Source organism: Diplotaxodon limnothrissa, linkage group LG17, assembly GCF_057381915.1.
Source record: "Diplotaxodon limnothrissa isolate DT_005_m linkage group LG17, D_limnothrissa_male_GT1.1, whole genome shotgun sequence".
NCBI lineage: Eukaryota > Metazoa > Chordata > Actinopteri > Cichliformes > Cichlidae > Diplotaxodon > Diplotaxodon limnothrissa.
The window spans coordinates 13,702,350-13,729,489 of NC_140612.1; the positions used below are offsets into that span (position 1 = coordinate 13,702,350).

Here is a 27,140-nt window from a genome sequence, read left to right on the forward strand (position 1 = left end):
TTTGTTGTGCATAAATAGTGAATTGTCCTGACACAATATTGCGTTTCGCTTCTGTTATTTTGGTACATTGACAAAAACATATACTTTTATTCACAGGATAAAACAGGTTTTTTGTATCACTAATTGCCCAGTACGATTACAGCATACAGTATTGTTGTCACTGCTACATTTCTGTAACGCGTACCAGAAATTATTTCCACTGCTAATTAATTACCGTTGAGCTTAAAGGTCCTATTAATAAACGGTTAACGATTGTGTATTTATGAAGACGATTTGTGAGACTGGTAAACTTATGATATGTACGATGGTCTTTCGTTCTACACGGTGCATTTCAAGGTCCTGCACCCATCCGTCGGTAAACTGTACCTGGGCTTGTTGCAGTGACCTGAAGTTACTATCGTGCCAAACTAGGTATCCCCGACAGAATTTGTTTCCCCTGCGTCGGGAGCACACGCTGGACTGTCCAAATCACGGACAAACAGTATCCCACATTGTTGATTTTTAGTTTACAAACACTTCTTATAATGACTGACTACTCCTGACATTTTTGAGATCTTAGCTCTTTATACAACGAAGTTATAGTGGGATACAAATAATATCAGGCTGGTCCTGCCACAATTTGTTCCCCCTGTGTAAATCACGGACAAACAGTATCCCACATTGCTGATTTTTCGTTCACAAACACTTCTTATTATGACGCATTTCTCCTGAAACTTTGGAGGATTTAGCTCTTTATATAATAAAGTTACAGGAGAATAAAAATAGTTATTAGCCAAAATGTTTATGGTTTATTAAAATAATCCCATCTGATACCCCGTGAGCAATAAATATATAATTTTCTGTTGTAACCCTCAAACTGAATGGTAATGTAACGATACTAATTTTTCACAAAATGAAAACATCAGTACTTCCTGCATGCTCCCAGCACAGGGGAAACAAATTCTGTCGGGGATACCTACTTTGGCACGACACCGGTCCTACAACCGCATCCAAGAATAACATGCAGCTTATCTCAGAACTGTCGGTGAAAATTATCCTTGGAGCTAGGTTTAATTGAGCTGCATTTTAAAGAGGTGCAATTTCACAATTTGTGTATATTTTCTAAGTTCACTATTTTGTCATGTGTTGAGAAAAACACAGATTTAAAAATTACATGGTCTAATATTTACATTTAGCATAACTGCAACATTATTTTTTCGTTTTTTTCTTTTTAAAGACTCGAAAGGACTTGAAATTCAAAATTTCAGACTTGTGACTTTACTCGGACTTTTACACCAGTGACTTGAGACTCGACTCTGACTTGCCTGACATTACTTGAGACTTGACTTGAGACTTGAGGATAAAGACTTGAGACTTACTTGAGACTTGCAAAACAATGACTTGGTCCCACCTCTGTTATTTAGTATGTAAAACAGGAACTATACCTGGTTTTTTTTTCTGCTCTGGAATAAGAAATTCATGACCAGTTCACAACAGTTTCATAAGTTTAGCACAGAGCTGTTTAAACTTTACTCATTTAATCCCCAAATATGCAATCAATATTGTATCAAATTTTTAACACATGTGAGTAACACTCAACTGTTAATTTCTGACAAATATTGAAAGCATTGAAAAATATGGAAAAATAGAAGTCTTTCCAAAAGTAGACCAACACTGTTCATAAAGTCCTTAAAATATAATACCTACTTTCATTTTTGTTGCAGTTGTAATCACAGTTTCTTGTACTGTAAATTCTTTATACATTTAGAATGACCTTTACTTTTTTCACACAAACACACATATGGAAATTCTCCATTAAAAAAGTCCAAATTCGCCAGATAAACTTTGACTTTTGACTTTTGTTTTGCTTTTTGTGTGACTGATTACTCTCAAAAAACATTTTGCTGCGATCACTTTACAAATCTAGCATACACTAATGTGAAAATTAGTTTTCACGTTATTTTTCATTAAACAAAAAACATAATTCCACAGCTATACAGGTGGGCTACCACCATCTTGTTGTCATCACACTGTTATCCTACTTCTGTGATTTTACTGGAGGTGAGGAAAGGAGGGGGCAGTCCAGAAGACTCACACACTTGGCAAGCCGTGAACTGGCCAGTGATAGAGGTCTATTTCTAACCATGAATGCCCCAGGGCCTGGAATTATACAATTAGATATGCACAAATGTGTGTGAGTGCTTATGTATTCAAACAAAGTGGCCAGTAGAGAACAGAGGCAGGAAATGGGGCTCTAATGGGCATATTATTCACGGTTTTATGGGCTATTTGTTGATCGGCTCTTGTGGGCTTTTGTAACGTTTGATTATACACACGTGAAGCTTTCTGAATCCCCTCAGCTGGAAATATCAAACTAATCCTTGTGTATTCCTTCTAGTGCCTAAATAGTATTAGTTAGGGGTTTTAAAAAAGGATGACAGATGCAGGGGCATAGTGCACATTGTGAAAGTAATGAGCCACTTAGCACTGAAGTGGCACTCATTAGCTTAAAGGAGCTGAGTGAGAGGAAGGAAGATCAAGGCCACCCACACCCATCGCAACCCCAACTTGAACTTTGACCCCGGGTGACTAAACTCGCTGATAGACGTCAGAGCTGCCTAAAGTGAGCTCCTCTTGTTTTAGATTGTGTGTCTGCGTGTGCTGCAGTTTGTTTGTTTGCACTGTCACTGCATGTCTGTATCTTTCACTCCTTCCACCTTTTCCCTCTCCCTTCCATCTCAGGCCTGTCCATCTGCGGTCACAACTGTCTGCTGACAGCCGAGTGGATGTCGGCCAGCAAAATAGTGTGCCGCGTGGGACCTGCCAAAGACGACAAGGGAGAGATCATCGTCACCACCAAGTCCGGAGGTCTCGGCACCTCTACGGTCTCTTTTAAACTAATAAGGCCAGAGAGGATTGGTAAGATTGAGATATCACCCTCATGGCATTTGTTATGTGCTAGCCTGGACAAAAGGAGCTGATGCAAGTTTAAACAAGGGCTACAGCTAATGATTATTTACATTAGTTTAGCATTAAATTCTCTTTATTCATTGTGTTTCTCTTCTTGTATATAAAATGTTATAAGATATTCAACATTTGGGTTATTTAGCCACAAATGGCACGCTAAAGCATTTGAGTAAAGCAAAAAACAACCTTAAATGGAGAAAAATGAGTGACCTGAGGGAGAGGACATTAAAAAATAGCCATAACTGAAAAAAACATAATAATAATTTTGATAAAACAATTAATGATTTTTAAGAAAAAGAATAGGACTAACTGGGCATGTGTGATTCTCTAAAGCCAGCCACACATCAGTGATGTTTTTTAGATGAACTCACATTGTTTATTTAACTTGAAACATTCTGACCAGAAACTGATGAAAAGGCACAGGCACGTGTGATTGGCTGAAGTCGACCACACATCAGCGATGTTGCTCAAATGTGCAGACTGTGTTTATTCTTTTGGCTGTAAAGTTGGCATTAGCGTTTAACTAAGGCCGGCCATGTTCGTCAGTTTTTCATACCCCAAAAGAATGTATGTTTTCAACACATGCTTTGTGCCATGTATATGTTGCATGTTTTTAGTGAAGTTGCAAAGTTTTGAGTCACTATAAATTCCTTGACAAGAGCCTCCAAGTGTACTGTGTAATTAATTAGGTCAGGTACTGTATCTTCAGAGTACAGTGGTCAGAATTTGTACTAAATTTAAGTTAAAATAATTTACAACAGAAAAATAAATGCATATTTGTCGTGCATTTGCATGTTTGAGTCACTGTCTGTGTGTGTGTGAGTACATCTGTAGTATGGAGGATATCTCGGTCACAGCGTCTCGCCTGTCCTGTCCGCAGGTATCTTAGATCAGTCTGCAGTATGGGTGGATGAATTAACCTTCAGGACAGACCGCAACAAAGGAATCTCTCCGCTGTCACTGCGCCCCAGCAACCCCCTGGGCATCGACATAGACAAGTATGAACCAAGAGCGTACAAATACACACGCAGAAAAATGGCTCGGCACAATCCCACCGCCATAAACACAAGTGCTCCAGCCATTGAGTCATGGTTTACATCCCTAAACAGAAACAAACTCTCCCCATATGCCAGCGTTTGAAATATTATGCCAGCACAGCAATGGCTGAACAGCCTCTAACCGCTCACACAGGCAGTGGAAACACAATAATTGTGTATAAAGCAGACAGGATGGCGATAAAGAGATAAAAGCTAAGGCAGCAAACCCACACATTTGTAGAGCGCCTGAGAGCAGCGAACATGCTGCTGCCTCCCACGTGCCTGGCAGGGAATACACAAGTTGTAATGTATAGTTTGTGTTGTCATGTTCTGGCATTTCTAGCTTAGTGTTTGTTTGGTTTAGGGGCCGGGGGCAAGTGACCGCTCATGGTCAGGAGCAAGACCCCCATAAACAGGCTGTAGCATTCACTTGCTCCTAGGGATGCATTAAGCAGGCACTATGTGAAGCATACAAGAGTCTCTTTGATTTTAATATACAAACACGCTATCGCTATCTGTGTCCCAGCAGTTGCTCTTAATTTGTGACACAAAGGCACTCAGAAGGTAGAGATGTTTTTGTTCATCATAAAGCATCACCCTGTTGTCTGTCTGGTCTGTGTGTTTGTGTACATTTTTGTGTAGTGACGTCCCTGGAAGGTTACTCAGCTGGGCTGTTTGCACCAGCTGTTCATAACGTAATGCTTGGACTAGTTAAAACTTCCAAGTGTTTGAACAACTTCAGACAGATTGAGCATTAAATGGTTACACTCACTGAATATTAACTGTTTGTTATGTGTGCTGTATTTCCTACCAGGGGTACAATGCTTCGGTAATACCTGTTAATATCCAAGCTTATAAAAAGCTACCTGTGGAGCATTACAAAGACCAGTAAAGTGGGTTCACCAGCTTTGTTGACTGAGCATCTTGTCAACATATTGTCAAATATAACATTTAGTGTTGTCAGTGGTGATATTTCAAGGTTTACTAACAAAGTTGGCCCTAGCTAAATGTTCAAAGGCAACTTGATGAGGAGCTGAAAAACTGCTTGTTTAGTGTTTGCTTGCCACAAAAGATGGAGAAGTTACAAAGACAAAATAAAAGAAAATGGTGTCGGCATCTGTATGTGGTCAGATTCCTGCATACTTAAATATTAGCATTAATAGCAGAAGTAAATTTTATCATTACAGGATGAGCACGGTTTATCACAAGTTGAAGCCAGAGCTGCTGCAATCCATGCTCCGAGTGGAATCAAGCAGGCTAGGAAGTAATTCAGTTTTATGTAGATGCCATGCCCGTTCACAGCAAAAGTCCTCTCTTTATGAGAGATAAAATTTCCCAAGCCATCATACAGGCCCCCAATGAGCAATGGATGGTGCGAAGGGAAAAACCCTTTACAGGAAGAAGGCTCCAGCTGAACTAATAAAAGAGGTGCATATAAGGACAGCAAACATGACAAAACATCAACTACAGCAGAGAATAGGAAAAAATTACAAGACATGCAAAAGAGGCATGTATATTAGATTTAAATAGGTGCATAATGATAGCAACACTGGAGTGTGTGTGTGTGTGTGTGTGTGTGTGTGTGTGTGTGCGCGCGCGCGCGCACGCCTGCGTGCGAGTACGTCACGGAGTGTGTTCTTTTACATGGATTTTGTGTTTCTGTTACTTAAATGCTGCACTGTTTATGTGGGTTTTGTACATATGTGTGACTGCAGAGTGGGTGGTGGTGGTGGTGGTGGTGGGGAGGGGTTTAGTTTGTGTAGGCCACAGGTCATTAGTAAAGATCAAGCTTCCTTAATGAGTACTGGGTCCTCCAGGGGGAACCAGGCGTCACACACTGCACTTCCCACGCCAAGCTCTCCCAGCCACAGTACATCCCCGCCAGATACTGCCCCCTGCTGGAGAACTTGATCTCCCACACGTCACTTTTAAAAATGACTTCAATTGTTTTACGAAAGTCTGCTCACACACAGTTTACTATAAAAACATTTATACGGGTATTTTCTTTATTTTAATTCCACCACAGTTTTTACTCTGTTCTTTTGTTTTATTTAACTGTCGAGTTTTATCGTCATCTTTTTTCTCTCGGTCTTCTTTCAGAGGCAAAATCACACCTAAAGATTTGGAGCTGACATTTCCAGGAATGAGCGCAGACTTCACCAGTGAGAACTTCTCTGCGACCTGGTACCTCATAGAAAACCATGCAGGCTCCAGGTACACAAGCTCCTACTTTGTCACTCATGTTAAGCTACCATCTCTCATAACTAACAATATGAAAGAGGAAAGGAAAATAGAAAAACAAGCAGTAAAATATCTCTACCTTTCACAGAGGTCCACCAAAAATTGAAGCTCATATTTTCTTTAACTCAGTTACTTCGACACAAGACAGGAGCTTACAGCGTAATACATAAGGTGCATCAGTAAAACTCACACTAATACTGGTATAAGAGCAAACTCAAGGCTCGTATATCATTTTCAGCAACTGCTGCTGGTTTGTTGTGCCTCTTTGACTGAACTCATCCAATATTACTCCTTGCCAGTAGGTGTGATTAGTGCTGCTATGATCTTATGACTTTACTAACTACTGACCTGGATAAAATAATCAGAGGGCCACACATTACTAACACTAGTATGTTAACAGCTAATTTAAAAGATGGTTGCAGGTTACAAGGAAAAATATAACATTCCAGTGTAACAATCTGATCATTATGAATGAATTGAGTTAAGTAGCAGTTCAGGCTGGATTTAGGTTGTCTGCAGGCTAGTCCCAGACGCCATCATGTTTGACAATTAGCTGAAACAATTCAAATATTCCTGTATAAATCAGTGCAGTAATAAATATCTGATAGTCAGATGATAATAATCATAATTTGTCACCATATAGTGCAATCTAAGGGATGGCAATGAATAAACTGAAAAATGTACACATGGGCTGAATCTGAAGTCATTCACTATTTACTATATAGTCAGTTTTGTTAAATAAGTTTAATGTACTGTTTATCACAAAATTGCATAACTGTCTTTTCTCTTACTGATCATAACCTGTTACGTTCTAATTGTGTGACAGTAACAACATAATTATTATAGAGAAAATTACCTAAGAAGATGCAAAAGTGGGGTGGGTTGTTTGTTTTTAATTTTACAGATGAGATCACCACAGAGTAATTTACATAAATAGGTAGTAGCCAGTAATAAATGATTTTGTTTTGTGCCATTGAAATGAGGTTATATTTTCTTCACTAAGTTTCTATATGAAGACAAGGCAGCCTGCTGACCCAAAAGGCTGTCAGGGCAGAGAAGAGGAGAGTTATTTTGGACTCTCCTGGCTTCCTCTCCCCCTGCTTAGCCTTCCAGTAACCCAGACCCCGGGATTCAGCATTAGCAGGGGCCTCTGTTTGGACCTCACTGGGTGACTGTTTCTTCCTGTGGAGGAAACCTCACCGAGGAGACTGACACACAGACACACGCACTCAAAGTGCCCCCAGATGTGCGTGTGTCTCTGCGCATACAGAAACACACGCACAAAGTTTCAAAAATATGACTGTATGTTTTGGGCTGTTGGTTGCACAAAACCTTCATGGTTTATGTCTTTATTTAAAAAAAATGGAAAGTAATCATTAGTTGTAGCTTTGATATACTGACAGTGTCATTTTGTTGTTTTCACAGCTTCGATCAGTTGAAGATTGCAGCCAGTAATCTGAAGAAGCAGGCTACTAAGAAGAACGAGGGGAGTCTGGCCTATGTGAAAGGAGGCCTCAGTACATTCTTTGAGGCTCAGGACGCTCTGTCAGGTGAGGGAATTAACACATTTTTGTGTGCTGTGGAAGTGCCCCAAATGATGTCTGATTAATACACTACATTACAAATCATCACTCTTCACTCTCCTCTTAGAAAATGGCTCTTGATTTTTGGAAGAGTGTGTCTTTGGATTTTTTTTCCCCCCGCATGCGGTTTAGCAGCAGTTGATTAAAGAGGCTCATTTGGATGCCGCGTGAAAGCCCTCTACTTGGCACTGAAGTTGCACTGGCCAACCACAACACAGTTAATTCACCTCCATCAAAATGAGATTAGCTCTCACCTGTCACACAGTCTCTCGCTTCACTCTGAAAAGTCGACGTAAACACACACACACACACATGCACACACTCACTGACCTCTGCATGCAAAAAAGATTTCAAGGTAGCAGAGACCGACGGCTGTCGCTCTGCCAGGTACCTCAAATCGATTGTTCACTTCATCATTCATACTTTTGTCTGTTTACCCTTTGCTCCCGCCTTAGCTGCTCAGTTACTTCCCCTTACTATTTATATGTACACTTTTCTGCCTCCATCATTATTATTATTGCTTTCCGTATGTTTGTGCCGCGGTTGGAAGAGAGGCAATGTTTTCATTGTTAGCGGCTGAATCTAAATAAACGGAGCAGCCCAACACAATGCACGCCGGAGTATTAGGACTGATAGTGCCGATAACAGACCCAATATGACCAATGGCAACAATGCGCAGTCATTCTCACGTTCAGACTGAGCGTGCCTACTGTGTGCCCACTGCACCAATGGGAAATGTACAGTTTCCAGGGGTTGAAGGGAAGCAGTGCTCCATGGATGGACTCATGTGACCTGTGACTCACAAGCACATACTATTGTGATGTTTTCTGGCTTGTGTGAATTTTCTGAGATGGATATAAGGCAGCACCTACCAAAGACTTTGTGTCAACTGTATAGAAAATTAATTTACGTGGAGCCAACAGAGAATTCAGGATGACTAAGTTCCCCTAAACATTCTTCAGATGTCTTAAATGGACCTTTAAAATCTTAAATGCTTGTAGTATAGTCACATTACCACATGAATTTCCAGCACACAATACCTTTCTAAAACAGAAATAGAAGAATCTCTTTATTGTCATTGTATGACATTACGGGTGGTGCTCCTGGGTGGTGCATCAAAACACATTTAGATTTCCCAGTAGGACTGTGTTGTTAAGCTCGTACTTCATAGGTTGACTAACTCTTTCTGGCTTTTTACTTATAAACAGACTTAACAGTTGGCTGACAGGATAGATTAGCCAATTAAATGATTGTAGCCAGAAAATTAACCCCCAAAATACTAAAATCCGTCATGATTTGGTTTAGTGGGTATCAATAGGCCTCTGAACTTGTTTGCCACCTGCTTGCTAATCTGTAGAAATGAGAAGCATCACTCTTAATGACAAATGTCTTGAGATTAACAGTTACTTTTGTTGGTTAAAGTTTTGAAATGCTGAGTAAGGAAATTGCTCTGTGTGCCAGCCAATGATATTTCTGTTCTTTGATATTTCTATGACTCCCCCAAAAATGTCACAAGTTCAATTTAAAAAGTGCTTTTAATAAGATTTAAATTTGACTTGGCGGTGATCTGGGCACCCCGAGATTAGCACGGGGCTGTCTTCATCTCCAGAGAACTGAAGACGGCTCAATATTTCAGCTCACCCGACGGTACGCAACATGGCCAACCATTTCATTGCATGCAGACACACCAAGAAACTAATTGCTGAATGTAGTGGAGCATTTCTAAGCTAACAGAAGGTCACAGGTATGTGACTGCGGGAGTATGTCTGTGAATGTAGTATATATAGTGTTACATAATCAGATGGCATGAAATTTGTCTTCAAATTACTACTAATGGTGTTTTTGATCTTCCTAATGTGTAAACTAGCAGTTTTTGGTTTTTGTCATATTAACTTTCTTCCAGTTGACTAAAGAACCTTTTTTTTTATTAAAGAAATTCAACGTCTGTGTAGATTTTTCAAGCTTTGCTTAGAGATATTTCTTTATGTTCAAGCTGTGTGACCACTTATTTTCAAAAGACATTTTTAGTGAACTAAGAACAGAAACTGTCTCATGTTTGAAGAGGAATTATGACTAAAAATTCATTTTTCAACTTCCTGAATCGTGTCTGCTCACTATGACTCATTGCAGGCCTGCAGCATCCTTTTTATGCCAAAATTTGGCTTTCAGTCATAAAAAATGAAGTGGAGGCCCAAAACGGATGGCTCAAGTGGAGCTATTTTGTACATTATGTATGGTCAGCCAAACCAACATACCAGCCAGCATGCTGCTTTTGAGCCTGCCAGCTATACTGCCAGACCTCGTTAACACAGCTGTCAGAGCAACTGTGAATCCTTTCTTTGTCTCTCTTCGATGTTTGGCAGCTCTCTGCAGTTCTGAATTGGTCCAAATGAACCTCATCTGAAAAGTGTCCATTAGAATTAGAAAAAAATTAACAGTGAATAGAAAAACTTAACAGGGCACTTATGTGTTCTCGTAGTTCAGAATGTGCTGCATTAGAAGTTGCTGAATGCTTCCAAGCCTCTTCGTCACCATTACAACATTCTCGTCTCCTCTCGTGTTTATTTTCAGTTCTGCTTGCATGTGAGATTTTTATTGATGACTTTAATAGGCGACGTCTGGAGCTTTTTCTTCTTCTTCAATGTAAGTGTACTGCTGCCGACAAGGTGGAAACAACAGAGAGGAGCCAAATGTAGGAAAAGAAATGAGGCAGCTAGAAAATGTTTAGAACAAACAGCAGGATTCTGACTTGAACATCTGTGGACTTTCTGCCTCTCCCTCTCTTCTTCTTGTCCAAAATAATTGCCTCTTAATTGCTCTCCAGTACAGCTAAGCTTCTCCAGCACAAATGGCAAAATAAAATCTCATATCACCTTATCTAATTTAGACTTTGGCAAATCAAGAAACAAGGTTACCCAGCAGAAAACGAGCTGAGAAGAACATCTAAATAGTGATGACAATAAGTGAAAGCTGAAAAGTAGTCCTGTTAGCTTGTTGAAAACAAAATGTTTCTTTAAACTTTACTTTGAATAAACTTCCTCCTTCACACCTCTGCAGACTAATCAGACAAGCAGCCGGTTCAACTCCAGAACCTTTTTGTTATGAAGCAGCTGTGCTGCACACTGCACCACCGTGCTGCACTAGCATATTGCAAGAGTGCATGTTCACTGCACAAAGGAGCTTAAGAAAAAGCTCACCAACACATAACAAGACCGAGCACCGACAGAAATCTAATGTAAATAAAATGTATATAAATAGATTAAACATGTTTTTAATTTCCATTCGGTAATACTAATTTGTGAAGTCACAACCAAATAAAGTGTCAGTCAGATGCTGTTTAAAAAAACAGATTCATGTTTGCACTTTTGAAACAAAGGCCTTTGAACACCAGCCCTGGGTAGACGTAGGATTAGGTTAATAGGGTATCAGACACAAAGTCATGCTTAACTTTGTCAAGTGTGCTAGTTACCAAGTACAAAGGTAGAAATCTTACGTTCTGTAAAGGGAAATTTTCAGTGCCTCTGAAAAAGGCTTTAGCAGCTTCAAAGGTAAATATCTTCCTCACTTAATGAGGAATAAAGATTTTCTGTTTCTTGTCAGAGGGTCAGAAATGACCAGAAATTGCATGGATTCCTGTAACATAAGCTAACAGTCTAATTGCTTTTACTATACTTGGTGATCAAGCTTACTGCCAGATATACTCAGCCCTGCCAGTCCTGATGTTGGAGGCCACTTGAGTTGGAATGCTGCAAATGTACATTTTTAAGCAGCTCTAAACCCTTGTAAATTTGTATGTTTCAAATTCCTTGACATGTATGAGCTCTGTTTTATAGTTAAGGTAGTGTTTTGTGTTGGTGTTATTTTTATGCTGCTGAAGAAACCCTGTTCACTTGTACATGTTTGTTTGTTTTTTGGGGTTTTTTTCTATACCACCAAATTTCTGTGGATTACAAAGTATTTTGTTTATGTTTAGAAAGGAATTGTTTAGCAGTTTTAAAAAAACAAACAACAAAAGAAACCCACTGCTTGTGAACCAGCACACACATGGATGGGGCTTGGCTGTAGTGAACATTTGGTCATGGAGCCTCAGTGACAAATGTGACCAAGCCATCAGCCAGACGCACACAGTCAGCCAGTTTGTCTGCGTGCTTCTGGGACGCAGACAAACTGGCTGATTGACTGACTGACAGTCTGTCAGGGACTGGGGTTGTTGCCACTAAAATGTTGAAATTTGTGGTTTTTCATTGTTGTGTGAAAAGGAAGTCTCCCATTGACGCAGGAAGCGGAATAGCTACCGTGTTCCAAAAATGCACGATTCCCAGGGCCTATTCCCCGAGTCCCCATCCCCTGCTGGAGTCAAAACATTGCCGACTTTAGAAACCAGGGACACTGTATTTTTATTCTTATTCTTTTTTTGCCTCGACGGTTCCAGGAAGTTAAGCAGGAGCTGCAGCTCTTCCTCAGGTCCTGGCTCGTGTGTTATCCGGACCCTGACCTAATGTTTAGGTTAGCTGTGACGTCATGAGATCTTCAGTGTGCGACACATGCAGAGGACACGCAAACTGGCAGTAGGGCAAGGAGGAGTGTGGAGACGTGAAGCAGCCTTGAGTGTATGCGTGTGTCTTCTTTTGTGTTTAGTCCTATTAATTCAGCCATCTCCCGTATACACTCCCACGTCTCTGAGCTTTTGACCAAACCGGCATCTGGCCTCATTTTCTGCTGCTCAAGAGCAAGAGGCCAGTGACGTCCATACTGATTAGGCAATGGCATGTTTGAACTGGGTGTTTTTAGGAATACCTCGGTCTCTGCCTTGAGGCTTCTGTCTGTCAGAACGGACCCATATATTTATTTTCAGAACGCTCCCCCTTCACTTTGCCTCCCGCTCCCTCTGCTGTCAAGCTCTGCTAACAGCCAGCATCAGAACAACAGAGGGAGGACAGAAATGAAGAGAAGGAAATGGAGAGGTGTACTGTCCTTTTTTGCCATCCGTTTCTATCTTGTCTTCATTCTTTAGGTGTCTGCTTGTCGCCTATTTGAGTTGCTTCACAAGTGCGTATTAGAAAGTCTTCTAAACCCTCTCCAACTCCCTTCTACTCTGTCAATAAACCCACACTGCAGCTCTCACCACCCAGCTGCCCACTTCTTTATTTATATACTGGGGTAGCCCCGCTGCCTTCTCTCCCTATTTTTTTTTCTCCTTTTCTCCCCTCGTTCCTTTAAAAAAAAAAAAAAATTCCCTCTCCCGCGTAAAGCTCTTCTTGCTAAGTGATTGATACAAACCATCAGAGAGTTCCTGCTCCCCACCACGCTCCCAGTACAGTCATTTTTAGTATACAGACCTCAAGCTCTGCTCTTCCCAAAATTGGAAACATTTTAAGATTCACATTACCTCCAGGTCAAAGGGCTCCAAATGTCCCAAGACCACCACACTTTGTTGTTGATGGCTTTGGTTAGGTGAATTGATCCAATACAGTTGTTCGCTGGGACAAGGTCAGGTCCTTGTTGCGTGGGAACAACCATGGGGGTGTGTGGCTTCAGTAACAGCATCTGTGGGTGGAGAACCAAGGCAGTTATCTGCCATCTACCACGGGGGTAGGGCATGTTTATTTGTTTTACCTTTGGTTCCTGAAATTGAAAATGTTCCCGGGGATTGGTTACTCTGCAGCGTTGGGAACGTAAAACCAGTCTTACATTTCTCACCCCTCTATGCTTTAAGTTATGATTTTTAAATTTTGTGAAATAAGCTAATAGTGATTTATTTATTTATTGCAGCTATCCACCAGAAGCTGGAATCTGATGGCACAGAGAAAGTGGAGGGATCAATGACTCAGCGGCTAGAAAACATCCTCAACAGTAAGTGTTCAATCAGTGTGCAGACGAAAACCCCACAAGATGCTTTTTCAGGGGGTGTTTTAATTTAGAAATCTTAATAATACAATAAAAGTTCCAGAATTTGACAACATCTCAGTGACACGGGGCTTTGGTAATACTGCCCAGGAATAACCTACATTAAAAAAGAGAATGAGTATGCGACGAGCCAGCGCAGTGCTGTAGATCACCTACCTTCAGCATCCAGGAGTTGTCGCTGACTCTGATGCACTGTGCCGTCAGACCAAACACGTCTACATTGTTTCACCGTTGCAGATTGTTCTGTTTTTAGCGTGCAGATCCTGCGTGTGCGTGCACGTGTGTCCGCCATTTCATGTCACACATGATAATGGGACTGCTCTAATGGAGGGTCAAGAAGCTGGTCCTTTCCCCTTTTCTAGTATAAATAAACCTCGTAGCCGGACATAGCTTTCATCCCAGACTTGAGGGCCCATGGCCCAGTGGGTCCAGTCTATCGTTCACCCCCAAAAACCAAGAGATTCAAACTACCGTAGGCGCCAGTCAGACTATCACGAAATAGTCTTGTGAAATGTCACAGCTAAGATTGGTGAGGGAAAAATGTTAGATGTTCCCCTGTTTGGTCTCGTGCTGTTTTTCCTTCAGGGATTTTGTTTTGCGGGTGGAGTTTTGTTTTGATTAGAAGAACTCGGGTTTTTTTTCTATTTGACGGCACATCCAAGGCCACCCACGAAGTAAGTCAGCTGTGCAAAGGTCCCACCAAGCAGCCTGACTAAGAGATAGCCGTCACTTTCTCCTTAGCAGCTCAGTCTCTGCTCCTGCTCCTCTCTCTGTGTCAAATAACATCCAGAGCGGGAAGAAAACCAGAGACCAGCAATAAGAGGGAAATGTGGTATCAGCATTTATTTATATAGGATCCTAGTTTCTCATTTTCTCCAGCCTCCTTCACTCTCTCTCACTCTTTCTCACTTCGTCTTTCTTGTAGGAGCGAGCAATACTGCCGATACTCTCTTCCAGGAGGTCTTGGGCCGGAAAGACAAAGCTGACTCCACACGCAATGCACTCAACGTCCTGCAGCGTTTCAAGTTTCTCTTCAACCTGCCACTCAATATTGAACGGAATATTCAGAAGGTACTTAACCCTGTTTTCAGGTGTTAATGGGCACATTTTAACCTAAACCGCAATCATTTCCTAAACCAAGTACTCTTTAGTTCTTAAACCTAACTAGTGAGAAAGAAAAGGTAAAAAGCCTGTGTGGACAATGTGAAACAGCAAAACAAGTGCAAACAATACACAGCTCTAAACAGGACGTGAACCATCCTCTGGATGATAACCCACCTTTACTCAGTTTGTCTGCCCTCAGCACCAACTTTTGTTTTTTGTTCAGTTATGGATTAGATGAACATCTGTTTTGTATTGTGCACCTGAAAACTTTGGCCAATGTTTAGGACTGGTTATTTGTTATACCATTTATTTAATCCTGTTTCAGTTAATGTAACTATCAAAACGTAACAGTCTTGTGACCTATTATTGTTTAGTTGGTGGAAAAATAAAAACTAATGCCCCCCATGAGATGCGCTACCTCATTTCACTTCACTTAAGCTATTTCCTCAGATGCAGCCCTCATCGGCTGAGCTGGATGTGGAAACACAAGCGCCTGACTTAATGTATGCCATAGCAACATCATCACCACAAACTCTTCTAAAACCCTACAGCGTAACCTAACGTGCACCTCTCTAGAAATGTTACTACACGTTGGGTCCAGGCAGTGCACAGCTATTGGGATTAGCCTGTTCACCAACATCAATTCTTCCTGTGCATTTCCATCTGCATTTTTTTTTCGTATATCAGTGAGAGAAGCACAATCACCATCTCAATTTAAAAAAACTCAATATTAACAAAATGTGGGGGCTAACAAATGTTAGCATATTCCTCGAGGGAGATTGCTGAAACTATCAGAATATATGTGAGGAGATGTACACAAGCACAGGCGTGAATGCTGCCAATGACACAGTGCACTCACATGGGTTACATCATAGGCACACTATGAGGATTCGTCGGGCCGTAGTTGAATCATACATTAAATGATCTTAAAGCTGCCAGCTGTCAGCACATCGGGAGATAGAGAAGGTGAATATCAGGAGAAGTCGCAGGAAGCCAGTGGGCTGAAGATTTTTCTCTCTTAGCCTCTAATCAGGCAGTTCCTATTTCTAAAACAAACAGAGTACTTGGCACAGTGATGCAGTGGTTAGAATTGTCACCTCACAGCACTCACACTCTGTGGAGTTTCCATGTTCTTCCTGTGCCTGGATTTGGATTGGATTTGGTGTGGATGTGACAAGAATAAAGCAGGGAATAGCATAAAGTGCTGTAATAATGTGTGAGTAAATGCTGCTTGTAGAATAAAGAGCTTTGAATGATTAGTAAGAGTAGAAACGGTGCTTCATTTTCACTAGTAAGTGTGGGACTACAGCACACTGCGCCCTGCTGTTTTCTAAATGAAAGAAAGGACAGTTTGGGACATTGTCCTGGTTTGGTTCTCTCGAAAAGTTTGAGTTGAGTTTCTGTGGAAATGTCTGTAGTAGGCAGCACATAAGCATATAAATATGTAGAGCAAAACAATGGCTCTTCAACCGTTGAAGCCACATAATGGCACAAAGTACACAATTTTTTTCCCTCTACTTCCTGATTTCCATTTTTTTGTATAAGCAAAGGTTTTAATTAAAGCAGTTTTGATCTTTACAAATGTTTATTATTATTATTATTATTATTATTATTATTATTATTATTGGGGTGTATAGGTGTCCAAATCTGATTTATAAACTCTCCACAGGCTTTAACATGCAGCTTAAATGATTGTCAACCAGAGGGTGGAGCTAGAGAGGCTTAAATGCAAAGTGTGTCTCATGATTGATGAGTTAAAAAACTGTACATTATGAAATGAACTATTTTTTCTTTCCAGGGAGATTACGATGTTGTGATCAATGACTATGAGAAAGCAAAGTCTCTCTTTGGCAATACTGAGGTCCCTGTTTTCCAAAAAGGTAAACTGCTTTAACTTCAACAATTGCATGAAGATCATGGCTTTTTCTAAACTGATTGTTATGGTGATTACCAATGTTTTGACTCTACTTTTCTGCAGTGTACGCTGAGGTTGAGACGAGGATTGGAGCTCTACGGAGTCTCTTGTTGGAGAAACTGCTGCAAACTCCGTCTACGCTTCACGACCAAAAAAGATACATCAGGTCTCTTTACAATTCTATGACCCTGTTCAAGTTTGGATATTTTTCTTTACACGTCTACTCTGTCAGCATCCAGCAGAAAGTCATGACAAGTCCCTCCACTCCCTTTGGTTTCTTTGATGTCTGCTTGTGTCATCGTTTACCAGAACTTCAACCTCCTCCCCCCTCCCTCTTTCTTTTTTTTCCCCTCTCACTTTCCTCAGTTCACCAGTCATATTTCTGTTGTCTGGCTCTCTTATTTCTGCTTCTATTTTTCTCTCCCCCTGTCTTTCTTTTCCTTCTTTTTTTCCACTTCATCCATCTGTCCATTCATACTTGTGGTCTCTGCCTATTTATTATTGTGAAGACCAACCTGTCAGGATCACAGAGACCAGCTCTCAACCACATGGCAAATGGCAACATCTTTCATCCTGGTACATTAGGCACAGCTCTGAACGCCCACTCAGCTCCTGTTTACTCTTCACGTGGATTGTGTGTGTGTGTGTGTGTGTGTGTGTGTGTGTGTGTGTGCGCGCGCGCACGCGCGCTTGTTTTGTTCTTGTTCCTCAAACTTTTGAAAGATACACTGTAATGAGAAACAAATGAACGGCTGGTTTTTAGAGTGACAGCAGAGGGGGTCAGGCCACAGCTTTCGGGGTGAATCATCTGATGTCTTAACTTGAAAGAGCCTAGCTATTCAAACCCCCCTTTGTTTTAATAGAGGATGATAAGAACACATGTTGGTCAGTCAGTCAGTCTCTCAGAATAAAATTGTAGTCCACACACACACACACACACACACACACACACACACACACATATGTGTATGTGTATATGTATGTGTATATATATATATATATATATATATATATATATATATATATATATATATATATATATATATATATATATATATATATATATATATATATATATATATACATACATACATACAGTGGGGCAAAAAAGTATTTAGTCAGCCACCGATTGTGCAAGTTCCCCCACCTAAAATGATGACAGAGGTCAGTAATTTGCACCAGAGGTACACTTCAACTGTGAGAGACAGAATGTGAAAAAAAAATCCATGAATTCACATGGTAGGATTTGTAAAGAATTTATTTGTAAATTAGGGTGGAAAATAAGTATTTGGTCACCTCAAACAAGGAAAATCTCTGGCTCTCACAGACCTGTAACGTCTTCTGTAAGAAGCTTTTCTGTCCCCCACTCGTTACCTGTATGAATGGCACCTGTTTGAACTCATCATCTGTATAAAAGACACCTGTCCACAGCCTCAAACAGTCAGACTCCAAACTCCGCCATGGCCAAGACCAAAGAGCTTTCGAAGGACACCAGGAAAAGTATTGTAGACCTGCACCAGACTGGGAAGAGTGAATCTACAATAGGCAAGCAGCTTGGTGTGAAAAAATCAACTGTGGGAGCAATCATCAGAAAATGGAAGACATACAAGACCACTGATAATCTCCCTCGATCTGGGGCTCCACGCAAGATCTCATCCCGTGGGGTCAAAATGATCATGAGAACGGTGAGCAAAGATCCCAGAACCACACGGGGGGACCTGGTGAATGACCTGCAGAGAGCTGGGACCAAAGTAACAAAGGTCACTATCAGTAACACACTACAACGGCAGGGAATCAAATCCCGCAGTGCCAGACGTGTTCCGCTGCTGAAGCCAGTGCATGTCCAGGCCCGTCTGAAGTTTGCCAGAGAGCACATGGATGATACAGCAGAGGATTGGGAGAATGTCATGTGGTCAGATGAAACCAAAGTAGAACTTTTTGGTATAAACTCAACTCGTCGTGTTTGGAGGAAGAAGAATACTGAGTTGCATCCCAAGAACACCATACCTACTGTGAAGCATGGGGGTGGAAACATCATGCTATGGGGCTGTTTTTCTGCCAAGGGGACAGGACGACTGATCCGTGTTAAGGACAGAATGAATGGGGCCATGTATCGTGAGATTTTGAGCCAAAACCTCCTTCCATCAGTGAGAACTTTGAAGATGAAGCGAGGCTGGGTCTTCCAACATGACAATGATCCAAAACACACCGCCCGGGCAACAAAGGAGTGGCTCCGTAAGAAGCATTTGAAAGTCCTGGAGTGGCCTAGCCAGTCTCCAGACCTCAACCCCATAGAAAATCTGTGGCGGGAGTTGAAAGTCCGTGTTGCTCGGCGACAGCCCCAAAACATCACTGCTCTCGAGAAGATCTGCATGGAGGAATGGGCCAAAATACCAGCTACTGTGTGTGCAAACCTGGTAAAGACCTATAGTAAACGTTTGACCTCTGTTATTGCCAACAAAGGTTATGTTACAAAGTATTGAGTTGTATTTTTGTTATTGACCAAATACTTATTTTCCACCCTGATTTACGAATAAATTCTTTACAAATCCTACCATGTGGATTCATGGATTTTTTTTTCACATTCTGTCTCTCACAGTTGAAGTGTACCTCTGGTGCAAATTACTGACCTCTGTCATCATTTTAGGTGGGGGAACTTGCACAATCGGTGGCTGACTAAATACTTTTTTGCCCCACTGTGTGTGTGTGTGTGTGTCTATATATATATATATATATATATATATATATATATATATATATATATATATATATATATATATGCGTGCTTATGCTCATCTCATTTTCATTCCTGGACTCTGGACTGGACCAGAGTTGCTCTGCATGATTCAGAGTTCAAAATGTTCCTCAATTATCTTATACTGAGCCTTTGCCCAGCCTCTCAGGTCATCCTGTCTTTGAAACAAGCTTGTTTTTGCTTCTGATGCGGTGCCCCATGTCAAGAGAAGGTTTGTACATTAGGTGGGCGGGGCTTTGTGTTAACAGCCAGACCTCTACTCTTATTGATGTCACATAGAATCAAGAAATGAAGCATTTAGAGCAGAGGACTGAGCTTTTGTCTCTGAGGGATTACTGAGTGTCATTATCTTGACACTTGGACCGTGTTTAATATGAGCATCCACCATCCACGAAAATCTAAATTGCATATCATAAAAAAATATTTTTTATAAATGTCATGATGGCGTCATTGTGAATTTTTTTTTATTCTGATAGTCGAGAAGTAAAAAACGGATAATGTGACAGTCATATCTTATGCTTAGTGCTTCAAACAGCGTTTCATTTAAATGCAACTTTCCCTTTCTTCCTGCTTGGTGAGGAGTTTGTGGTGGAATTTATTTTTTTTTAAAGAATTGTGATTTGAATTAGCCGTCCTCTACGCTTTATGCAAAAAGACAAAGTGCAGTAAAACCTAATGGGGATTTTAGGCTGACATTAGTGGGCTGTCCTGCCCCGACTTGAGCTAGAGCTTTTATTGTTTTTGACCACTCTTTATTGTCTGACCTTTGATTTGTCACCCATTTAAGTGTGGATTTTAATTTTGTTGATCTTTTTGTCCCATCTCATCTTCCATCTCCCTGTCCCACGCTTTCGTAGGTACCTGTCTGACCTACACGCTCCAGGAGATCCAGCATGGCAGTGCATCTACGCTCAGCACAAGTGGATCCTGCAGCTGATGCAGAACTGCAGAGATGAGTTCATCAGTGGCCAGAGAGGTGACTAAAAATGCACATTTGTCTGAGTTGATTCGTTTTGCACATGTAGTGAAAAGCCCCTATTTAGCATTTCCAATCAGGCAGCCGGTGGATGTCGTGAGCTGAGGGAAGAGAGCAGTGTCTCAGTCGTTCCAGAGCTCTGCCTACATTCCCTGCTCCTTCGCCGGCCTCCTTCACCCCAGCCTGTGCTGCTTGCTTGAGGCCTGTGTGTTTATTTTTTCATGAATGTATGAATAAGATGAAAGTGATGGAGCACTGGCTTTGGATTTAGGTTTCAGCGCTTGACATGTTACTGCACACACACAAACCCGCTTTCTCACTCACACACACAGCTTCACAGATGGATTGGAACAATTAACCCCAATTAAGCTGTTCCTCTGTTAAATCAGCCAGCAGAAAAATGTGGATCTGAAACCGTCCACTCAGGAAGACCAGTGATTCGCCAGCATGCGTGCACACTCACACTGAGGCACCCGCACAAATCCATTGTGGGGTGGGTGGCTGCTTCACATAGCACAGCTGGAACATAAACATGTCTAATGCTAAAAGTAACAGTGGTTTCCGGGGCTCAGGCTTGATGGATCTGGGGATTGGTTCGTTCCCCACTTCTCCACTTCTCCACATTTAAATTTCATCTTGATGATTATGTCAGGGATGGCCCCTTTTACTTCACACTTACATTCCACTGCAGAGCAACATGTGGTGGAGAGGGAGTCTGAAATCTCATCCAACCCAACTGTGCAGAAAATTGCTAGTTTGCAAAAAACAAAAAAGAGCACAGAAACACACATGCTGGCATGGACATGTATGTTAACTTATTGATAAAGTCCTCATACCTCAAAGCATCACATCAATTGTCAGTGTGTCAGTGTCAATTTTTAAAAACCAGGTTGTAAACAAGCTTCTTAGTGATGTTAGTGAAGTTGGGCCTTTTAATATTGAGGTCTGTAGGATGGCTTGCTTATTGAACCAGCCTCAAGTGGTGATTCCAGGAACTGCATTTTTGGAGCCGAACTTTGAGAGTGATGTCTGTTCTTGAGGTAACATCATTTAAGATACCCGTCTGCCTCTGAGAGGACAGTAGTTACAGTCAGCATGCGACCAAAATGACCTACATTTAACTGTGCAGTCTTCTCATAGATGTGCACAGTTCTGTTGAGAGTTGGTTGAGAGCCTCCTGCAAACCCAACTTTTTGTCCAACCTGCATTCTTTAAATCCGTTTTTACGTTGCCTAGAAAAGACTTGCATGTTTGCTTGTTCCTAGTCCACTGCAAATGGAATCAGTGAAATGACAGGCAGCACTTGTGTGCGATCAGTTAGGGTTTGTATTTTTTGGGGAACAGATTTATATTGAAGATTTTGAAATCCCACTGACACCCAGTGTAACAACCTTTGATAAGGTGGGGGTTCATTTGGTCACAGTATCACCTGCAATCCAGACTGTGGCTGCTGAATGCCTAACACCTTACAAGCCCGGGGATATATTGAGGCTTGGTTAGGGTGCCAGCAAAGCACACGGTCCAAACAAGTGGAAAGCCAAGAGCAACACTACTGTGAAAAAACACTCCGTTGTGTTTAAACAAATTACCCATGCTGTCATTCTTCTGGTGAGCACAGTGTTCACACAGACATGCTGAAAGGTACACGCAATCTTTCCTGTTTTTCTCCCTGCTCTTGTTCTTTGTTACAGCTGTCTCCTGTCTTCTCTGTTGTCACACAGCGCCCCTCTTCCCCTCACATACACCTCTGGCAGATATTCAGCATCTCTGGTCTCCTCTGCTCACTTCTGGCCCAAGTGTGAAACCCGTGCCTCCACCCAGGCAATGCTTCTGCAGCCATCATTATAAAAACCACATCCACTGCATTCCCCCAGCTTCACTCTTCCTCTCCTTCCTTCCCACCCTTACCCTTCCTTCTGTATAGGACCCCCCCCCCCCCTCAATGGTACCTCACAGCTACCCACTCTTCTGGTGGCCTCCTCTTCCCTTCATATAGATGCATTCACTAGCTTTTTTTATGCTATTGTCAGCATCACACATGGCAGAGATTATTCCACTGTAAGCATCAGGCATATTTGCAGTAACTGGTGTCATTTTCTCTTTCAACTGTTGTTCCTAGTCAGGAATATAAGGCCAGAGGTCGTTCTGGTGTAGTCACGATTCCATTAATTACCCTATAAAATGCCTTAAATGTAAAATAAAACCATCCATCTTTGTTAGAAACAAAGGCCTGAAAGCTGAAGTTTTTTTGTGAGGGAGCATAGCAAGTTGCTTCCGTATGTCTAAACACTCCCATCGTGCCCCAGTGTTGCAATCTGACTCTGCCCGATCCAATTAGAAGCTGCAGTATTTTTATTTCTCGAGCGGCACTTCTTCTGCCAATGTCAACACAATTAACAGGAGTTTTTTTCCCTCTGGAAAAATAGGTTTTCAGTGAGTAGTTAGTGGGAATTCACTGTTCAGACACTCTGACGGTGTGTTTGGGATTTTATGCTGCAGAAATGCTGCTGTAAGAGCAATGCCGTGATAATACTGGTTAACGTCTGACAGGTGTTTGCGTGGTCGTATTGACTGATTGATTCATTAGGGAACTTTTTTACTTGTATTCAGAAATTTTGTGATGTACATAAAGCCTGGAATTTCAAAACTTTAAGTCACAGATTATTAATAATAGTGATTTTATTGTAAGTCCCATCTTTACTTTTCCTGACAAGATGTCCCGTTGTCTGTGCGCACATAAAATCTGGGTGAAACACTGGGGTGTTTTTCAAGAGAAGTGTGGTGAAGCTTTTGTATTCTGTAGCGTGGGAATAAGGTTTGTGTCCTCTTAGACAGAAAGCAGGTATGTGTGCGTGTGGTCAAGGTCAGTGACCCCTCTGGAAGAGGAACCCATCCAGCCTGCAGAGAAGCCCCAGACACGATGAGGAAGTGTGTATAGATGACACACATTGTCTCAGTTTATTCAACACGCATACACAGAGGCTTCTATAGTTTCCCCCTGTAAATTTGAGCAAGAAGCAGTGCAGCAGCATAGTAAATCCTTTGAACGTACAGAGCAGCAAAACACATGCAGTCCTCAGAATGCAAGTGCTTGTCCATTCTGAGGATTCGGCGGCCACCTGGGTCAACAGCAGCTCTCATCCCTGTAAAAAGACAGGAAAACTTCAGAGAGACAGAGCCTGTATTGCACCATATGGTGTGTGTGTGTGTGCGCGTGTGTCTGTCTGTGTGTATTTGCGATATAAGAAAGCCTCGTCTGTTTACAGATAGTCTGACTCAAATGAGAATTTCCTTACATTTTCTGGCCTGGATGGGTGTGTTGTGTGCACAGCCACCTCAACCACAATTTTCTCCTCTGCTTGGGGATTTCTCAATTCTTGCTTACACACTACATTCAACATTGTGACTCACCAGTACGCTTTTCTGTGTATGTGAGTGTGTGAGAGACACATGTTTTGGAAATGTGGCTCATCAGTCTCCATTGATTTAGACAAACTGGTGTGGGCGTAGTGCAGCGTTGCACGAACCTGTCCTTAAAGTTTCATTTTCATTGTAGCAATTTTGATCTTCTTAGCACCGCAGTCTTTCACTTTCATTCCTTTTTGCCACCCCTTGTTCTGTTATCATTAAGTTATCTCACAGATTCAATTTGCTAACGTTGTCTCACATGCAGCGATAGGAGTGTGTGGTTGCAGAACTTTCTCATTCATTACCGCTGCATAGCTCCCTGTTGCCATCTAGAGGAGCTCTTAAGAATCAGATGTGACAGAGCACATTGTGGCCAGCGTAAACCCACTTCACCCCAGCACTCGCAAAGACCACTGCTCTGTTTCCCCACCGTGAAAACAAGGGGACATTCTCTCCGCTGAGATGGATCAGAACACAAATAAAGAAAGTAGGGAGGGATTGTTTTGTGTGAAAGCCCGTTAAGCTTATTGAGGAATGTGGAATTATGAAAATGTGATTATTTAATATGTGGAGTATGTGTTTCTTTTCCCTTCAAGCTCATTTCTCATCCCTCCCCACTTTCGTTATGTCTCTCAGTGGGTGCGGGAGCTCTGGACCCAGAGGGGGATACCCGTCCACCAGCCCTCGGAAGGCTCAGCCACACCGCGTCTCTGAAGAGAGGGGGCAGTCTCCGAACGCCACGATCCAGCAGTGAGTAGTGCAGCACTTCACAGATTCGCCCACACACTGAGTTCTAAGGGGGGGCTTCCCTGTCTGTGCTAAACTCTGTACACACGTACGTTTGTTTGTTTGTGTGTGTGTGTAACACTTTTGGTCGTGTGCAGTGTTTAGGGGAATCTTGCATCACACTGTACGGTAAAGACACAAATAAAAAAAACAAAGATCTTAAGCTTTATGTGCCAGGAATTAAACCATTCTGATATGTGAATATTGGAACTGCACAGTCATTATGCCAATATCCTCTATCATGTCATCTGTGTGTCCTTTTTTTCTAGATTGGCACTTTGAGACCCCGCAGCAGGTGCAGTTTGTGGAGAAGCTTTCAGATGTTGTGATCGGTCAGCTGCCCAATTTCTGGAAGCTTTGGATCTCCTACGTTAATGGAAGTCTTTTTAGCGAGGTGAATACTCACCAAGTAGACAGAAATCCTGCATACAGCATGTTTTTATAGCAACAGTGGTCACTTTGCCACACAAGATAATCCAGAGATGAACGTGGCCCTGTGGAGCTGTAGCCCAAAAATGTAAATCTTTGTTTGTGGTCATTTCCATTATTTTTGTAAATATAGGGGTTCAAGGCAGTGATTGTCATTTGGAGGGTCAAGATTAGAAGTGAGTCAGAATATCTCAAGTCAGAGGGGCAAGGCTGAGATGGTGGTAAAAAGCTTTGTGTAAATAGTGGGAAAGTCACAGCACCACAAACCTCTCCATGGCGTGCTGCATTTTGATTTCACACATCACACAACCAGCTGCTTTATAATGCACAAATTATAATCTTCAAAAGTGTGGTTAAAGTGTAGTGAAAGCAAAAATAAAATTGTGTTTTTGTTGAAATTGTGTGGAAAGGAGTGCCATCAAGGGACCGTGCCCTGTCGAAAATCTTTAACCAGTAGATCGATACGCGTGCTAACACCACATTATGGACAACATCTGCAAAAGAATGAAAGGGACATTAGTTTTGTCACATAATCAATACAACAATTGAAATAAATGACAATAAAAACTGGTATAATAAATAAATTGCTATAAATTTAGCTCAATAGTTCAGCTTTGTTTCACTCATATTCATTGAGGATTATCTCATGAAATTCCTTTGGTGAGTTAGGTATTTAATTTGGGATTAAGAGAAGGGGAATGATTTTCCATGAGTCAACTCAGGTTAATGAGCTTCTACTGATAGGCCAAAACGAATGGTGTTCTTAGTAATACACAAATGTCTCCGTGAACAAGAATATTTCCCATGAAAACTTTAGGCTAGGCTAATAAAAGCTTTTTTTAGAAACTCAGTTTTTTCGAAATCCTCTGCAGGTTTACATTCCATATCTGTGTTTTTCAGGGTTTCCATTTAAGAGAAATTATTTGATTATTCTCAAGAAAAGTTGAATGAATGTCATTTGCATTATCATAGTTTGCTCTAATGCAGGCACAGAAAGCAACATAAAATCTATTTTCCGTCAGTAATCTGGACTTCTCAGAGGTGACTAAGTATTTGTGTCTTCCCCTACAGACTGGAGAGAAATCTGGGCAAGTGGAAAAATCCAAGAAGAATGCCAGACAGAGACAGAATGACTTTAAAGTATGAGGATTTCTAACTCCAGTTTACTCTAATGTTAATTTGAGATAATGTTTTTTAAAGACACATTCTGCAGTACATACTGTATGTTGTCTGTTTTGTAGAAAATGATTGAAGAGCTGACCAGTCGGCTCGTGAAGCTCATTCGGGGTGCTCTCTTACCCGCCACCTTGCCGCAAGGGGAGCTGAGTCTTTATGGAGGCTGGGAGAGCAAGACAGAGTTGGCTGGATCATGGCTTACACAAATCATACACACTGTCAGGTCCTCACACTTTGGCTGTAATTAATTTGCTTACATGTTTGGTTAAATGGAGGCATTTGGGAGCCACATGCTTACCTTGCCTTTAATAACAGACCTCTGTTCTCTGGCGTTTCTCATCCAGGGGTTGTCATGAGGCTCTGTCTGCTATGGAGATCCCAAATGATTTGCTGCAGGTGATCCAGGATCTTCTGCTGGATTTGAGAGTTCACTGTCTCATGGTGACTCTGGTGCACACAACAGAAGGTGAGAGAGCTCTCAGTAATGGACAAAATATTTTCATCAAGATCTTCATTTTAATTGACTCCAAGTTACCAAACAGTTTATTTTGTTTTCAATGTTCAGTGTGGCAGGATCATAAAAACTAAAAGCAGCTTTTGCTGTGTCAATGCAATCTTCATGTGTCAGAGCCAATCATTGGACTGAGCCCATTATTGTCCTGAACACCCATCTAGTACATAAATAATGTACAATGGCTTCCTAATGAGAGCCTTCTCATCCAGTTATCCAAAATATCACATTTTTCAGGCAGCAAAAAACATCTAACAATTTCATATTATATGAAGTATTGAGAACTAAAATTAGCACCAGTAATAAACCTGGAGGTAGGTAGGTAAACGACATCCAGTTGCTTTAGATTACAGCCAGATAGATGCC

General features: G+C 41.4%; 1 protein-coding gene across 1 annotated transcript in view; it reads left to right on the plus strand.

Moving 5' to 3' along the window:
* Positions 1 to 27,140, plus strand: part of exoc2 (exocyst complex component 2) — a 53,268-nt gene that overhangs the window by 14,475 nt on the left and 11,653 nt on the right. Inside the window, exons 3-16 of the mRNA XM_085376104.1 lie at positions 2,722 to 2,898; positions 3,827 to 3,944; positions 6,084 to 6,197; positions 7,650 to 7,774; positions 13,580 to 13,660; positions 14,640 to 14,785; positions 16,617 to 16,698; positions 16,797 to 16,899; positions 20,346 to 20,464; positions 24,509 to 24,622; positions 24,928 to 25,052; positions 26,159 to 26,227; positions 26,329 to 26,486; positions 26,608 to 26,729. Of these exons, the coding sequence (XP_085232230.1) occupies positions 2,722 to 2,898; positions 3,827 to 3,944; positions 6,084 to 6,197; positions 7,650 to 7,774; positions 13,580 to 13,660; positions 14,640 to 14,785; positions 16,617 to 16,698; positions 16,797 to 16,899; positions 20,346 to 20,464; positions 24,509 to 24,622; positions 24,928 to 25,052; positions 26,159 to 26,227; positions 26,329 to 26,486; positions 26,608 to 26,729 (1,653 nt within the window). The remainder of the gene's footprint in view (positions 1 to 2,721; positions 2,899 to 3,826; positions 3,945 to 6,083; positions 6,198 to 7,649; positions 7,775 to 13,579; positions 13,661 to 14,639; positions 14,786 to 16,616; positions 16,699 to 16,796; positions 16,900 to 20,345; positions 20,465 to 24,508; positions 24,623 to 24,927; positions 25,053 to 26,158; positions 26,228 to 26,328; positions 26,487 to 26,607; positions 26,730 to 27,140) is intronic.